This window comes from Pongo pygmaeus, chromosome 6 (genome assembly GCF_028885625.2).
Source record: "Pongo pygmaeus isolate AG05252 chromosome 6, NHGRI_mPonPyg2-v2.0_pri, whole genome shotgun sequence".
Taxonomy (NCBI): domain Eukaryota; kingdom Metazoa; phylum Chordata; class Mammalia; order Primates; family Hominidae; genus Pongo; species Pongo pygmaeus.
Window position 1 is genome coordinate 42,079,849 of NC_072379.2, and position 17,444 is coordinate 42,097,292.

Below are 17,444 nucleotides of genomic sequence, written 5' to 3' on the forward strand. Positions count from 1 at the left end.
AGTGGGCCACCCTGTGCCCCACTCGACACCCTGTGCCCTGCTTGATGCCCTGTGCCCTGCCTGACACCTGGCTCTGACCCCCCCAGGTGTTTGCAGGTGTGGCCATGACCAACCTGCCTGGCATCCTTGTCCTGGGCCTCGCCAAGGCCCAGCTCATTCAGATCTTCTTCTTTCGCCTCAACCTCCTGATCACTCTGCTGGGCCTGCTGCACGGCTTGGTCTTCCTGCCCGTCATCCTCAGCTACGTGGGTGAGTGCCCAGGCCTGTTCCTACCAGGCTGTCATGATTATGATGACGTCAACAGTAACAGTGCATGCTCACCATGAAAGCTCAGGAAGTGCACACAAGCCATTGGCAGATGTCAGAAGCTAGGACTATGACCATGTGGCAATTCTAGTCTTGGAAGCTACTATTGTTCATTTAATGTGCTGTGAACATCTTTTTTTGTCAGCGATGTATGTCTCAAACAATGTTTCTGTGGCCCTGTACACTGTGGATCTTCACTGCACTGCTGTTTGACTTTGAAGCATGCCCTTCAGCAAGAAATATATTTTACACAGAGAGGTGACACGCACGGGCACACATAGACATGCCTGCCTAAAACAAATGCTTCACTAAATAATATTAATACTTCCTTTATACATGTGAAGCATTCTGATATTGCTGGTTCCATTCTATTATTACTATTAATATTTTTTGGAGACAAGGTGTTGCTCTGACACCCAGGCTGGAATGCAGTAGCATGATCACAGCTCACTGCAGCCTTGACTTCCCAGGCTCAAGTGATCCACCCACCTCAGCCTCCTGAGTAGCTGGGACCACAGGTTCACACCACCATGCCCAGCTAATTTTTTATTTTTTGTAGCAATGGGGTCTCCCTATGTTGTCCAGGCTGGTCTCAAACTCCTGAGCTCAAGTGATCCACCATGGCCTTCCACAGTGCTAGGATTACAGGTGTGAGCCACTGCGCTTGGCTTTTATTTTAATTTAAATTTATTATTTATTTTATTTTACTTTACATTATTTTATTTTTATTTTTTGAGATGGAGTCTCACTCTGTTGCCCAGGCTGGCGTGCAGTGGTATGATCTCAGCTCCCTGCAACCTCTGCCTCCCAAGTTCAAGCCATTCTCCTGCTTTAGCCTCCCAAGTAGCTGGGATTACAGGTGCGCACCACCACGCCTGGCTAATTCATTTATTTATTTTTTATTTTTAGTAGAGGCGGGGTTCCACCATGTTGGACAGGCTGGTCTGGAACTCCTGACCTCAGGTGATCCGACCGCCAAGGCCTCCCAAAGTGCTGGGATTACAGGCGTGAGCCACTGTGCCCAGCCCTATCATTAATTTTTAAATTATTTTTATTATTTTTATTTTTATTATTTTTAGACAGAGTCTCGCTCTGTTGCCCAGGCTGGAGTGCAGTGGCGTGATCTCAGCTCACTGCAACCTCTGCCTCCTGGGTTCAAGCGATTCTCCTGTCTCAGCCTCCTGAGTAGCTGGGATATCGGTGCACGCCACCATGCCTGGCTAATTTTTGTATTTTTATTAGAGACAGGTTTCACCATGTTGGTCAGGCTGGTGTCAAACTCCTGACCTCAGGTGATCCATCTGCCTTGGCCTCCCAAAGTGCGGGGATTACAGGTGTGGGCCACCGCACCCGGTCTCATTAATATTTTGAAATGCTGGCCAGGAGTGGTGGCTCATGTTTGTAATCCTAGCACTTTGGGAGGCTGAGGTGCATGGAGGCTCAAATTGAGCCTCCCAGGATGAAGGTGTTTCTGGCTCTCAGGGTGGGCAAGCTGGGAGGAGTTCAATTTTACCCCCCACCAGATGGTAATAATATTATTAGAGGACATTCATAGAGGGGTGTGTTTGTGCATCAACATATGTGTCTGTAATTCTCTTACTACCCCCAAGGCAGGTATTATTATCCTTCCCATTTTACAGATGAGGGAACTGAGACAACTGCCCCAGGTTACAGACTTGGTCAGAGGTAGCAGGGGTTGGAGCCCACACAGCTCCATGGTTCCTAACCATGTCTCTTGTGGGGACTCCCTGACCCTCTTGGAAGGAGTAGAGTGTGTGTGCTGGGGGTGGTGGGTGAGACATAAGAGAGGGGCAAGGAGGAGCAGTCGTGGGGTGTGCTTGGACGAGGGATATCCAGGGCCTTGGAGCTGCAGGTGGTGGCTGTTCCTTGGAGGTTCCCAAAATGCTTGGGGGATGGAGGGACCAGGACATCCCTGAAGCTTGGGCTGCGAACATAGTGACCCTGGAAGGCACATGGCACAGATCCCCCCTGGGACCCTTCTTGCCCTGGGTTTGTTGTACAGAACCAGGAATAGCTTCTCACCTGTGTCCCCTGCCCACCTCCCTGACTGTGGTTCTCTGTCTCTCTGCAGGGCCTGACGTCAACCCGGCTCTGGCACTGGAGCAGAAGCGGGCTGAGGAGGCGGCGGCAGCAGTCATAGTGGCCTCCTGCCCAAATCACCCCTCCCGAGTCTCCACAGCTGACAACATCTATGTCAACCACAGCTTTGAAGGTTCTATCAAAGGTGCTGGTGCCATCAGCAACTTCTTGCCCAACGATGGGCGGCAGTTCTGATACAGCCAGAGGCCCTGTCTAGGCTCTATGGCCCTGAACCAAAGGGTTATGGGGGTCTTCCTTGTGACTGCCCCTTGACGCACACCCTCCTCAAATCCTAGGGGAGGCCGTTCCCATGAGACTGCCTGTCACTGGAGGATGGCCTGCTCTTGAGGTATCCAGGCAGCACCACTGATGGCTCCTCTGCTCCCATAGTGGGTCCCCAGTTTCCAAGTCACCTAGGCCTTGGGCAGTGCCTCCTCCTTCTGGGCCTGGGTCTGGAAGTTGGCAGGAACAGACACACTCCATGTTTGTCCCACACTCACTCACTTTCCTAGAAGCCCACTTCTCTTCCAACTTTTCCCTTCTCAGTTCCTCTCTCAAAAGTCTTAATTCTGTGTCAGTAAGTCTTTAACACGTAGCAGTGTCCCTGAGAACACAGACAGTGACCACTACCCTGGGTGTGATATCACGGGAGGCCAGGGAGAGGCAAAGGCTCAGGCCAAGAGCCAACGCTGTGGGAGGCCAGTCGGCAGCCACTCCCTCCAGGGCGCACCTGCAGGTCTGCCATCCACGGCCTTTTCTGGCAAGAGAAGGGCCCAGGAAGGATGTTCTCATAAGCACCTTGGTCATGGATTAGCCCCTTCTGGAAAATGGTGTTGGGTTTGGTCTCTAGCTCCAATTCTTATTAAGGTTGTTGCTGCCAGTCAAGGCCACCCAGGAGTCTGAAGGCTGGGAGCTCTTGGGGCTGGGCTGGTCCTCCCATCTTCACCTCGGGCCTGGATCCCAGGCCTCAAACCAGCCCAACCCAAGCTTTTGGACAGCTCTCCAGAAGCATGAACTGCAGTGGAGATGAAGATCCTGGCTCTGTGCTGTGCACATAGGTGTTTAATAAACATTTGTTGGCAGAAATGGTGTTTTATGTCACATGTCCTACCCTGGCTTCCTCTCAGTTTAAGATAATTTTTGTGAATGACACAAATAATACATGTGTGGGAGAGTGATTTGTGGAGATACTAGTGTGTGTTTTGTTCTATTTCCCCTCCCTGTTTTCAAGAAAGTAGCCAGGCCGTTGTGCGCTCCTCTGAGGAGTGGGAGTAATTTCCCTTCAAACTGGGAGGGCACAGAGCCTGAGAGTCAGTCAGGAGGAGGATGTGCAGCCCCTCCTATTCTGGAACAGCCTGTGAAGTATGTGAAGTAGAAAACACCTGGAGGAGCTACAGGAGAACCACGGTGCATTCAGGGAGGGAAGAACCCACCGGACAAACGACCAGCTCCCAGGAGGGCCCCAGGCCAGGGCAGTGGGTGGAAATGTCAAGGAACATTCCAGATCCCCTCGACTCTTTCTGCCCCATGCTGGGTCCAGCCCTTGTTTGGCTGAGGGGCTGCTGTTGCTTTGAGGCTCAGAGGGACTGTCGGCATGTAAAGGGAAGACAAGCAAAAAGGGGTGGAAAGGAGCTGGCGTTTCTGGAGCCTACTATCTACTTTTGGGTCCTCATAAGAGCCCCATGTGCCAGCATCATTAGCCCACCTTTGGGAGGGTTGCTGGCTGACCATGATGGACAGGAGGTCTGGTGAAGGGACGGCTACAAGGGAATAGAGGCCGAGGAGAAATCGCACGAGTCACCCTGTTAAAAACTCCACAGGTGCAGAATAAACAGATAGATCTGAGGAACAAAATAGCTTTTGACAGCAGACATTTCAAATCAGAGGAAAGGGTAGATCCTTCAGTAAACGGTGGGAGAGTAGTGAGCAAATTATTTTGATCAAAATAAAGTTATATCTATACCTCACACAATACACAAAATAAAAGTACAGACAGATTAAATAACTAAACACAAAAATGAAACTATACAACTATCAGAAGGAAACACAGAAGAGTATGTTATAATCTTGGAGGGGGAAAAGTTTCCTAAGCACAAAGTCCAGAAGCCATAAAGGTAAACACTAAGGTATGACCATATAATAATGGAAAACATCTGAAAACACACAAACAAAAAATTAAAGAAAGTTGAAAGACACATATGAGCTCAGAAAAATAGTTGCAACATATTTAACAGCAAATAAAATCAAGAAAACACAAAGAGTGCCAATAGCGCTCCCGCAAACATGGTGAACACTCTTAAAACCCACTGGACTTTCTGTAAGAAGTGTGGGAAGCACCAGCCCCACAGAGTGACACAGGACACATTTCCCTGTATGCCTAGGGAAAGCCATATTATGACAGGAAGCAGAGGGGCTATGGTGGGGAGACTAAGCCAATTTTCCAGAAAAAGGCTAAAACTACAAAGAAGATTGTGCTAAGTTTTGAGTGCGTGGAGCCCAACTGCAGATCTAAGAAAATGCTGGCTATTAAGAGATACAAGTATTTTGAACTGGGAGGAGGTAAGAAGAGCAAGGGCCAAGTGATCCAGTTCTAAGTGTCATCTTTTGTTTTATTATGAAGACAATAAAATCTTGAGTTTATGTTTAAAAAAAAAAAGAATATACAAAGAGAGTCCAGGTACAGTGGCTCATGCCTGTAATGCCAGCACTTTGGGAGGCTGAGGCAGGAGAATTGCTTGAGGCCAGGAGTTCAAGACCAGCCTAGGCAACATAGCAAGATACTGTCTCTGCAAAAAGTTTAAAAGTTAGCCAGGCTAGCTACTTGGAAGGCTGAGGTGGGAGGATTGCTTGAGCTCGAGTTTGAGGCTGCAGTGAGCTATGATGGCACCACTGTACTCCAGCCTGAGTGAAAGAGTGAGCCTCTGTCTCAAAAAAAAAAAAAAAAAAAAAAAAAATATATATATATATATATATATATACAAAGAGAGGAAGGAGTGCAGGGGGGGAGGTCTGGGTTATGTGGCTAACCCTCCCATTAGAAACAATAGACATTCTAGCTAAAATAAATCTTAGCCATGTGTGTGTGTGTGTGTGTGTGTGTGTGTGTGTGTGTGTATGATGCATACAAGTTTAGGGTGTTTTAACCTTCTTGATAAATTGAGACTTTTATAGTTTGAAATGACTATAAAAATATCCCTTTTTATCTCTAGTATTTATTTTTGTCTGTTTAAGAGATGGGGTTCTCACTTTGTTGCCCAGGCTGGTCTTGAATACTTGGCCTCAAGGGATCCTCCTACCTCAGCCTCCCAAGTAGCTGGAATTACAGGTATGAGCCACCATGCCAGTCGTATCTGTAGTATTTGTTCAACTCTATAACATTATTATATATATATATATACACACACACACACACACACACATATAAAATAACATATGGTTGAACAAATTTTATACTTAATAGTCAAACATTGAAACCCTTTCCCCTGAGATTGGGAATGAGACAAAGTTGCCCACTTTTACCCAACATTGTACTGGAGGTCTTAGCCATTGTAATAAGGCAAGAAAAAGAAACTAAGTTTATAAGGATTAGAAATAAATAAAATTGACATCATTCACAGATGACATAAATGTGTATAAAAAAGATTCAGGCTGGGTGCAGTGGCTCATGCCTGTAACCCCAGCAATTTCTGAGGCCAAGGCAGGAGGATCAGTTGAGGCCAGGAGTTCAAGACATAGCAAGACCCCACCTCTACAAAAAAAAATTTTTTTAAAGATCCAAAAGAATCTATATATAAACTATTGGAATTACTCTAACAAAAGGTGGTCAAGAAAACTATGAAAAATAACAACTTTGTAATTTAATTTGTATAATATTGAGAGAAATTAACTGTCAAAAGAAATGGAGGAATATACCATGAATTGAGAGCTCTATACTACAGAGATGTCAATTCTCTTCAAATTAACTACTAGTTTCACTGTAATTTCAATCATAACCCCAGAAAATGTTTTGTGGAAACTGATAAGCTGATTCAAAAATTCATATAGAACCACAAAAGATGAAAATTCACGAAGGCAATCTTGAAGAAAAACAAAGTCAGAGAACTTACACTACCAGAAATCAAGATATTATAAATATACAGAAATAAAGATAGTGAGATTTTGGCACAAGGAAGAACAAATAGAAAAATGGAAAGAATAGAAAGTCCAGAAACAGATGATATCCACAAGGACACATGATTTATGATGGAGGAGGCATGCAGAGCATTGGGTAAAGGAGGTTTTTCAATGTATGATGCTGGCCTAGTTGGGTATCCATACAGAAAGAAATGAATCATGATCCTCTTCCCCAAGATACACAAAAATCAGTTCCTGATAGATTGTTGATCTAAATGTGAAAGATAAAATGACAGAGTTCTAAAAGATGACATAAGAGAGTATCCCCAAGACTGAAATAGGAAAAACTTTTCTTAGGAAACAAAAGCCTTACTTATAGAGAAAAAGATTGATAAATTGAACTGTATTGAAATAAAAAAAAAACTTCCGCTCTTCAAAAAACATCCTTAGGAAAGATAAGATTCAAACCATAGAGAGGAAAAGATATTTGCACATATCTGAAATACACACGCATCTGAGAAAGGGCTTGTGTTTAGAATGTATAAAAAATCTCCTACAACTCAGTAAGCAAAAGACAGACAACCAAAAGAAAAGCTAGGCTGGCTACTCAAACAAGCAAATGGCCAATACAAGTTCCTCAACTTTGTCAGTCACCAGAGCGAGGCTGAGTAAAAGCACAGTGAGAGTTCTTCCTCTTCCCTTCCCTCACAATTTGGCCTACAGGCCATGGGGTAAGGTGGGGCCAGGCAGCACATGTGGGGTGTCAGAATCCAGGTGGTGTGGGGAGGGTTTCCACATTGGGTCTGAGGGAGGAGAGGAGGGCATTCCACACAGAATAGGAACTACATAGGCCCAGTATAGGGCTAAGATGTCAGAACTGAGCTCTGATGTGCCTTTCTCCATGAGCAGAGGGACTGGATGTTGGAGATGGAGGGTGGAGGAAAGGGTCAGAGCCATCTAGAGATGGCAATTCAGAGGAAATGGGAGGGCAGATAATCTCACTCTTCACAGTGAGGCAGAGTTTCCAAGCTGGTTTTGTCACTCCTTTGCTGGGCCTCTTTGGGTAACATATTTGACTTATCTGGGCTTTAGTTTCTTTTTTGCTTTTTTTTTTTTTGAGACAGAGTCTTGCTCTGTTGGCCAGGCTGAAGTGCACTGGTATGATCTTGGCTCACTGCAACCTCTGCCTCCCGGGTTTGAGTGATTCTCCTGCCTCAGCCTCCCGAGTAGCTGCAATTACAGGCGCCTGCCACCACGCCTGGCTAATTTTTGTATACAGACAGGGTTTTGCCATGTTGACCAGGCTGGTCTTGAACTCCTGACCCCAGGTGATATGCCTGCCTCGGCCTCCCAAATTGCTGGGATTACAGGTGTGAGCCACCGTACCCGGCATGGGTTTGGTTTCTTTACCTGTAAAAACTGGGATAGTTTAGCTGGGCACAGTGATGCTAATTGTCATCCCAGCTACTTGAGAGGCTGAGATGGGAGGATCACTTGAGCCTAAGAATCGCAGGTCAGCCTGGGCAACATAGCAAGACCCCATCTGTGAAAAAAAAATTAGTGGCTGAGCACAGTGGCTCACTCCAGCAATCCCAGAACTTTGGGAGGCCAAGGTGGGAAGATTACTTGAGCCCAGGAGTTTGAAACCGGCCTGGGAAACACAGAGAGACCACAATCTCTGCGTTAAAAAAAAATTAGCTGGGTTGGTGGCACTCACCTGTGGTCCTAGCTACTTGGGAGGGTGAGGTGGGAGGATCACTTGATCCCAGGAAGTGGAGGCTGCAGAGAGCTGTGATCGTGCCACTGCACTCCAGCCTGGGTCACAAAGTGAGACCCTGTCTCAAAAAAAAAAAAAAAATTAGGAAAATTTGCCATGACTCCCCACAGTTTTTTTTAAAGGATGAAATGAGATATTATATGTGAAAGCATCTAGTACTTGTGACATAGTAGGTGCTTACTAAGTGTTTCCACTTCACTTCTGCCTAAAACCGAGTTCAGTTCCTGAGTTCCAGATATCTAACTGTGATGAGAAGAGACGCAGCCAGAGGTACCTCAAGGATAACAATACCCCCCTCCACCCCGATACCTGATGTACTAAAGTCAGAAATTTTAAAAAAAAAACCTTGTTCTTCCTTCAGTTTTAAGTTCAGTATACTGATGAACTATCAGTCACATTTGACGATTTACTTTAAAAATAAACAGGCTTCCAAATTAACCTACTTATATGGTTTGGCTGTGTCCCCACCCAAATCTCATCTTGAATTCCCACCCGTTGTGGGAGGGACCTGGTGGGAGGTAATTAAATCATGGGGGCAAGTCTTTCCTGTGCTGTTCTCATGATAGTGAACAAGTCTCAAGAGATCTGATGGTTTTAAAAAGAGGAGTTCCCTTGCACAAGCTCTCTCTCTTTGCCTGCTGCCATCCATGTAGGATGTGACTTGCTCTTCCTTGCCTTCCACCATGATTGTGAAGCTTCCCCAGCCATGTGGAACTGTAACTTCAATTAAACCTCTTTCTCTTGTAAATTGCCCAGTCGAGGCTATGTCTTTATCAGCAGTGTGAAAACAGACTAATATACTTACCTTGGAAAGGCCTTGTGATCCATGGTGACATCTTGTCCCTAAGGAAAGAATCTAACCATGAGTTCCTCAAATTGTTGATGTACTGATTAATGTGTAACCCTCTGATACTGGGAAGAACACTGATTTATTTCTGAATCATGAAGTTTTACTGATTGTCTTGCATGTAGACATCTTAGCTTGTATGTTGCAATCTGTATCCAACACTTGTAACCTCTGTATTGTACCCTCCAATGAAAGAGGAAAAAACTCTTGTATGAGGAGTCCCCTCCCTTCTCCTAAACTTTCCTATAAAAGCCTTCTACCTTGTAACAGACTGGAACATTCCTAACATTGTTGGTGTGTTTCCTAAGCGGATTCTCACATTTGGCTTCAAATAAACCTTGATCAAATTAGTGCTGCCTCAACAGCCTTAATTTCAATCAATAGTACAAGCCTCTGTTTTTCTATTTAATCACTACTTTAAAGGTAACCTTTGGAAAATATTTAGCCTATTTACAAATTTAATTAATTGAACATATTTTAACTGCATTTATAAAGGTAATAGTCTCCATTTTCTTCCTAAATACTCTGCATAAGAAACAAAATCTTCCCATATACTTAACTCTTTTAAACCAAATAAATTAAATTTATGGAATATCATTAATATAAAGTTCTTATAGATGTTGTAACACTGCACATAGATTTAGCAACATTTCAATTTAAAATCTTAAGCTTATATGAAATACCATTTTAAATTGGAATTATACAATTCTTACACTAATAGACCAAATACTTTTAAATGTTACAAGCATATAAAACACGAAATATACAAAAATTTCCCCCCATCACACAAATATTCTTACTAAGGTTTTGCTTCTTTGAAACCTTTCTATACCCATTGTATTAGTCTGTTTTCATGCTGCTAATAAAGACATACCCAAGACTGGGTAGTTTACAAAGGAAAGAGTTTTAATTGACTCATAGTTCAGCATGGCTGGGGAGGCCTCAGGAAACTTACAATCATGGCAGAAGGGGAAGCAAACATGCCCTTCTTCATATGGCACCAGCGGAGAGAAGAATCAGTGCCCAGTGAAAGGGGAAGCCCCTTATAAAACCAGCAGATCTCGTGAGAACTAAATCACTACCACAAGAATAGGATGGGGGAAACCGCTCTCATGATTCAATGATCTCCACCTGGTCCCTCCCACGACACATGGGGATTATGCAAACTGCAATTCAAGATGAGATTTGGGTGGGGACACAGCCAAAACCTATCAACCTAACATCCTTTTTCTCTCCTCTCCCTCCCTCCTTTCCTTCCTTCCTTCCTTTCTTCCTTCCTTCCCTCCCTCCCTCTCTCTTTTTTTTCTTTTTCTTTTCTTTCGTTCTCTCTCTCTCTCTCTCCCTCCCTCTCTCTCTCTCCCTCCCTCCCTCCCAGGCTGGAGTGCAGTGGTGTGATCTCGGCTCACTGCAACCTCTGCCTCCCAGGGTTAAGCTATCCTCCCACCTCAGCCTCCTGAGTAACTGGTAGGACTACAGGCATGTGACACCACACCTAGCTGATTTTTTTGTATTTTTAGTGGAGATGGGGTTTCACCATGTTGTCCAGGCTGTCCATACCCATTTTTAAGTGAGTTATAAATGGGGTTCAAAGACCATACTCCCCTTGAGGAAGACAATCATCATCTCAGATAACCAAGGTTGCCTATGCAGTAAGGAAGAAGTAAGTCATCATTCCGGGTAACTAAATTTACCTAAGACCAAAGACATCAGCTGAGAGTGAGACCTGGAGTCTCAGGCATCTGCAGTAGTTATCTCACTGCCAACTAAGTTTACATGGTGAGTCAAAAGACCCAGAATACTCAACACAATATTGAAGGAAAACAAAGTCAGAGGACTAACACTACCTGACTTCTAGACTTACTATAAAGTTATAGTAATGAAGACAGTGAAAGAACTGGTAAAGAACAGATAAATAAATCACTGTAACAGAATACAGAGTCTAGAAATAGACCCAAATAAATATAGTGAAGCAAAGGTAGCCTTTTTTTTTTTTTTTTTTTTTTTTTGAGACAGAGTCTCACTCTGTCACCCAGGCTGAAGTGCAGTGGTATGATCTTGGTTCAATGGGACCTTTACCTTTACCATGAGAATCATTGGGTTCAAGTGATTCTCATGCCTCAGTGTCCTGCATAGCTGGGACTACAGGCCCGCAAACATGCCTGGCTAATTTTTGCATTTTTAGTAGAGATGGGGTTTCACCATGTTGGCTAGGCTGGTCTCAAAGTCCTGACCTCAGGTGATCCGCCCGCCTTGGCTTCCCAAAGTGCTGGGATTACAGGTGTGAGCCACCATACCCAGCCAAAGGGTAGTCTTTCCAACAAATGATACAGGTACAACTGGACATCCATGTGCAAAAACATAAATCTAGACACAGACTTAGCACCCTTCACAAAAACTAACTGAAAATGGATCATAGACCTCAATGTAAAATTCAAAACTATAAAACTCCTAAAAGATAACATAGGGTAAAACCTAGATGAGCTTGGGTGTAGTGACCTTTTGATACAACACCAAAGGCATAATCCATGAAATAATTGATAAACTGTAATTAATAAATTTTTTTAGCAGTAATAGAATGATGAGTGTTATTTCATTAAAATTTAAAACTTCTGCTCTGCAAAAGACAATGTCAAGAAGAAGAAGACAATGGCCAGGTGTGGTGGCTTATGCCTTTAATCCTAGCACTTTGGAAGGCCGAGGCGGGTGGATCACTTGAGGCCAGGAGTTTGAGACCAGCCTGGCTAACATGGTGAAAACCTGTCTTTACTAAAAATAGAAAAATTAGCTGGGTGCAGTGGTGCACACCTGTAATCCCAGCTACTTGACAGGCTGATGCACAATTGCTTGAACCCAGGAGGCAGAGGTTGCAGTGAGCTGAAATTGTGCCACTGTACTCCAGCTTGGGCAACAGAGCGAGACTCTGTCTCGAAAAATATATAAATAAATAAAATTAAAAAAGGATGAGAAGACAAGCTACTGCCTGGGAGAAGATATTAGTGAAAGACACATCTGTGCTGGCTTCAGCAACACACATATAAAATTACAATGGTACAGAGAAGATTACCATGGCCTGTGCACAAGAATGACATGCACATTTGTGAAGTGCTTCAGAATATAAAAAAGAAAAAGATCTATCTGATAAAGAACTTTTATTTAAAATCTAAATGGACTCTCCAATACAAAAATAAGAAAACAAATAATTCAATTAAAAACTTAGCCTTACCAAAGATGTACAGATGGCAAACAAGCATATGAAAAGATGCTACATGTCATATATCATCAGGGAAATGATAATTAAAACAATAATGAGATATTACTACACATCTACTAGAACGTCCAAAATCTGGAACACTGACAACACCAAATGCTGGTAGGGATGTGGAGAAGCAGCAACTCTCCTTCATTACTGATAGGAATGCAAAATGGTACAGCCACTTTGGAAGACAGTTCTTCAGTTTCTGCTAAAACTAAATATATCTTACCATATGATCCAGCAATCACATTTCTTGGTATGTACCCAATGGAGTTGAAAACTTATGTCTACACAAAAACCAACACATGGGTGTTCATGGCAGCTTTATTCATAATTGTCAAAACTTGGAAGTAACCAAGATGTCCTTCAGTAGGTGAATGGGTTAATCCCCACAATGGAATATTATTCAGCATTAAAAAGAAATGAGCTATTAAGCTAAGCTATGAAAAGACATGGAGGGGCCGGGCACGATGGCTCAAGTCTGAAATCCTAGCACTTTGGGAGGCCGAGGTGGGCAGATCACAAGGTCAGGAGTTTGAAACCAGCCTGGCCAATATGGTGAAACCCTATCTCTACTAAAAATACAAAAATTCGCCGAATGTGGTGGCAGGCGCCTGTAGTCCCAGCTACTGGGATGGCTGAGGTAGGAGAAGAGAGTCGCTTGAATCTGGGAGGCAGAGGTTGCAGTGAGCCAAGATCACGCCATTGCACTCCAGCCTGGGCAACAAGAGCGAAACTCCGTCTCAAAAAAAAAAAAAAAAAAAAAAAAGAAAAAAAGAAAAAGAAGAAGAAAAAGAAAAAGAAAGAAAATACGTGGAGGAACTTCAAATGTATACTACTAAGTGAAAAAAGCTAATCTAAAAAGTCTACATCTGTCTGATTCCAACTATATGACATTCTGTAAAAGGCAAAGCTATAAACACAATAAAATGATCGGTAGTTTCTAGGGTTTGGGGTTAGGGGAGTTGAATGGGTACAGCACAAAAGATGTTTAGGCCAGGGAAACCACTCTATATGATATTATAATCATGGATGCATGTCATTATACATTTGTCCAAACCCATAGAATGTACAACACCAGAGTTAGCCCTAATGTAAACTAAGGATTCTGAGTGATATTGTAACAAATGCACCATTAGTTGTAACAAATGTATCATTTTGTACCTTCTGAAGGGGAATGTTGAGAATGAAAGAGGCTATGCATGTGCGGAGGCAGAAGTGGGTATATGGGATATCTCTGTACCTTCCTCTCAATTTTGCTGTGAACCTATAACTACCTAAAAAAGTCTTTTAGAAAGCCCAGTAGTTTTTTGCTTCTCTTTATGGGTTGGTTTCCTTCTCTCAAGTAAAAAATGGGCTTCCTCCATGTAGCAGATGATATGGCTTCTCTTATCCCAGAGAAGAGAGTTCTTTCTTGTCAATTACAGCCAGAAAAATCTCCAAGAAGGATTTAGATGGTCCTAGTTTGCTCCCTCCCATCCATCTTCCTTTGGATCTCAGATCAGAAGTGACTTCTACTGGGATACTGCCCTGCTACCCCAGTCTTGGTCGGGTCCCTGTTATGTGCTCCCACTATACCATATACTTCACCTTCCTAGTCCCCATCACAGTTTGAAGATGAAAATTCATTGGTGGGGTTACATGGCTCCCCCATGTCTGATTCCTCCTCTAAACTGTAAGCTATAGGAGGCAATGACTTTATCTTTTTGCTTACCATTGTGTTTCTAGCACCTAGCATCTGGCACATAGGCACACAATAAATATCCATTAAATAAATGACTGAAATAAACAGAGGGCTCTTTTGCTCTGATTACTCTGAAGAGCAATTATTACATAGCAGTGATAGCTTAGTGTATTCTCAGAAAATATTCTTTTGTTTTAAAACCACTTATTTTTCTGGCCAGGCATGGTGGCTCACGCCTGTTATCTCAGCACTTTGGGAGGCCGAGGCGGGCGGATCACAAGGTCAGGGGATCGAGACCATCCTGGATAACATGGTGAAACCCTGTCTCTACTAAAAATACAAAAAAATGAGCCGGGCGTGGTGGCGGGTGCCTGTAGTCCCAGCTACTAGGGAGGCCGAGGCAGGAGAATGGCGTGAACCCAGGAGGTGAAGGTTGCCATGAGCCGAGATCGCGCCACTGAACTTCAGCCTGGGCGACACAGCGAGACTCCGTCTAAAAAAAAAAAAAATTATTTTTCTGATAATAAACACAACAGACTGGGCACAGTGGCTCATACCTGTAATCCTGGTACACTGGGAGGCCAAGGTGGGAGGATCACTTGAGTCCAGGAGTTCGAGACCAGCCTGGGCAACATTGTGAGACATCATCTCTATTTAAAAACAAACAAACAAACAAACACTCCTTAAATCCCCATATACTTACGACAGAATAATTGTAAGACAAAGAAAAGTACAGTTAAGAAAACAAAAAACAAAAATTACTTTTATCTGTAACCCAGAGATAACCACTGTGTGTGTGTGTACAATCTTTTCAGACTTTCAAAATATACATTCTGTCACTTACAGTTAACATTTTATTTTGATTGGTTTAAACATAGTATACCTTTTGCCACTTAGTTTAGTTTCATTTTTTTTGTTTTTTTCTTGAAGACCGGGCCTTGCTATTTTGCCCAGGTTGTCTTGAACTCCTAGCTTCAAATGATCCTCTCGCCTTGGCCTCCCAAAGTGCTGGGATTACAAGTGTGAACCACTGTGCCCAGCCTAGTTTTAATGTATTTCACTTTACATTTAAAGTGGGTTTCATTTAAGCAGCATGCGGTTGGGTCTTGCTTTTTTAGTCAATCAGACAATCTCTTCCTTCTAATTGAAATATTTATTTACATTTAATGTTACTGTTATTTTAAATATATTTTCCATATTCAGAAGCAGCACTGTCATAATCTGGCTTCCATTAAAAAAAAGTTTTCAGGTATTTCTTTGCTTTGACAAGGTGCTCCAGCCCCTTGTTTGTCTTCTGGGCCACCATCTCCACAGTTCATTCTTTGATGTGGAGGGTGAGAGTGCCTTTTCCTTTTGACCCAAAAGGAGCTTTTCTGAGTAGGCTATGATTATCAATATAGCTTTAAATCTGTAATTGGGTTATTGTTCTGCTGCTTCTGCCTGCTTTTGAATTTATTGAGTGGTTTGTATGATTCTACTTTATATCCTTTGTTGCCTTATGTGACTCTGTTTTTTTAATTTTTATTTTTAGAGCTTTCTTTACAGTTTATAGATAATCTCTAACTTACCACAGTCTACCTTCAAATAAATTATATAACTTCACATGCAGTATAAAAATCTTACAACTGTATCCTCTCACTTCGTCCCTCTTGGCCTTTGTATTATGGTTATAATACACTTTACTTCTACACATTATAAACCTTAGGATGTCATGTTATTAATTCTTTTGCTTTAAGCAGTCAAGTATATTTTAAAGAGATTTTCAAATTAATAAAAATAGTATTTTATATTTGCTCACTTAAAAAAACTTTTGAATGCTCTTTATTTCTTTGTGTAGATCAGAATTTTCATCTGATATAATTTTCCTTCTCCCTGAAAGACATTTAACTTTTTTTTTCTGTAGTTCAGGTCTACTAGTTATGACTTATTTCAACTTTTGTATGTCTGAGAAAGTCTATTTTTCATTCATTTTGGTAATATATTTTTTTTCAGGGCAGAATTCTAGGCTGACATTTTCTTTAAACATTTTACATATGTTTCTACATTATCTTTTGACTCACATTGGTTTGAGAGGTCTGCTGTTATTCTTATATAATCCTTTGTACATAATTTACCTTTTTTCTCTGGCTACTTTTAAGATTTATCTCTATCAGTGCTTTTAAGCAATTTGACTATTATGTTCCTCGGTGTAGTTTTATTTATGTTTCTTATTATTGGGGGTTCACTGAGCATCTTGGCTCATGGGTTTTTAGTTTTAATAAATTTGGAAAATGTTCAGCCACTGATTCTTCAAATATTTCTTCTGTACCCCACCCCAGCCTTTAGGAACTCAACTACATGTAAATTAGACAAGATGAAGTTGTCCCACAACTCACTGATGCTCTATTTTTTTTTTAAGTCTTTTTTTCTCACTTTTTCAGTTTAGGTGGTTTCTATTGCTATTTTTTCAGGTTCAATAATATTTTATCTATTTCTTTCTCCCTTCCTTCCTTCCTTTCTTTTTTTTTGAGATGGCGTTTCACTCTTATTGCCCAGGCTGGAGTGCAATGGCACGATCTCAGCTCACTGCAACCTCTGCCTCAGGTTCAAGCGATTCTCCTGCCTCTGCCTCCCGGGTAGCTGGTACTACAGGGGTGTGCCACCACGCGTGGCTAATTTTTGTATTTTTAGTAGAGACGGGGCTTCATCATGTTGGTCAGGCTGGTCTTTAACTCCTGACCTCAAGTGATCCACCCACCTTGGCCTCCCAAAGTGCTTGGATTACAGCTGTGAGCCACCGCTCCCGGCTGTACTTCTAATCTGTGGTACAACTCATCTGGTGTATTTTTCAGGTAATACATCATATTTTCACTCCTAAATAATTGATTTCTTTTTTTTTATGTCTTCTCTTTAGTTAACATGCTTGCTATGGTTGAAATGTGTCTCCCAAATTCATGTGCTGGAAACGTAATCTCCGATGAAACAATGTTGGGAGCTAGGGCCTAATGAAAGGTGATTGGATCATGTGGGTAGAGCCCTCACGAATGAATTAATGTTGTTATTACTACAGTGAGTTAGTTACCATAAAAGTGGGTTGTTATAAAGTCAGGCTGGCCCCTGGTGCCTCTATCTTGTGTACTCACTTGCCCTTCTGCCTTTTGCTTTCTGCCAAGGGATGACTAAACAAGAAGGCCCTCAACAGATGCTGGCATCAACTTTTCAGCCTCCAGAACCATGAGCTAAATAAATGCCTGTTATTTATAGATTACCTGGTCTGTGGTATTGTTATGGCAGCAGAAAACGGACTATGATAGAAAATTGGCACTGAGAAGTGGGTCTGTTGCTATAACAAATATCTGAAAATGTAAAAGTAGCTTTGGAACTG

At 42.5% G+C, this 17,444-nt stretch overlaps 2 protein-coding genes, 1 long non-coding RNA gene and 1 other non-coding gene across 4 annotated transcripts in view; 2 read left to right on the top strand and 2 right to left on the bottom strand.

The window, feature by feature from the left end:
• The window catches only part of NPC1L1 (NPC1 like intracellular cholesterol transporter 1), a 28,815-nt gene extending 25,326 nt beyond the window's left edge, over positions 1-3,489 (top strand). Inside the window, exons 18-19 of the mRNA XM_054494729.2 lie at positions 87-249; positions 2,399-3,489. Of these exons, the coding sequence (XP_054350704.1) occupies positions 87-249; positions 2,399-2,601 (366 nt within the window). The 3' untranslated portion in view covers positions 2,602-3,489. The remainder of the gene's footprint in view (positions 1-86; positions 250-2,398) is intronic.
• OGDH (oxoglutarate dehydrogenase) overlaps positions 1-17,444 on the bottom strand; it is a 481,583-nt gene that overhangs the window by 189,678 nt on the left and 274,461 nt on the right. The gene's annotated exons all lie outside the window — the stretch shown is intronic.
• The window catches only part of LOC129040334 (uncharacterized), a 41,600-nt gene that overhangs the window by 16,701 nt on the left and 7,455 nt on the right, over positions 1-17,444 (bottom strand). The window contains exon 2 of the long non-coding RNA XR_008503599.2: positions 14,638-14,730. This is a non-coding gene — a long non-coding RNA (uncharacterized LOC129040334). The remainder of the gene's footprint in view (positions 1-14,637; positions 14,731-17,444) is intronic.
• LOC129041780 (U6 spliceosomal RNA) lies at positions 12,156-12,260 on the top strand. Its single transcript, XR_008503930.1, has one exon. It is a non-coding gene; the product is annotated as a U6 spliceosomal RNA (small nuclear RNA).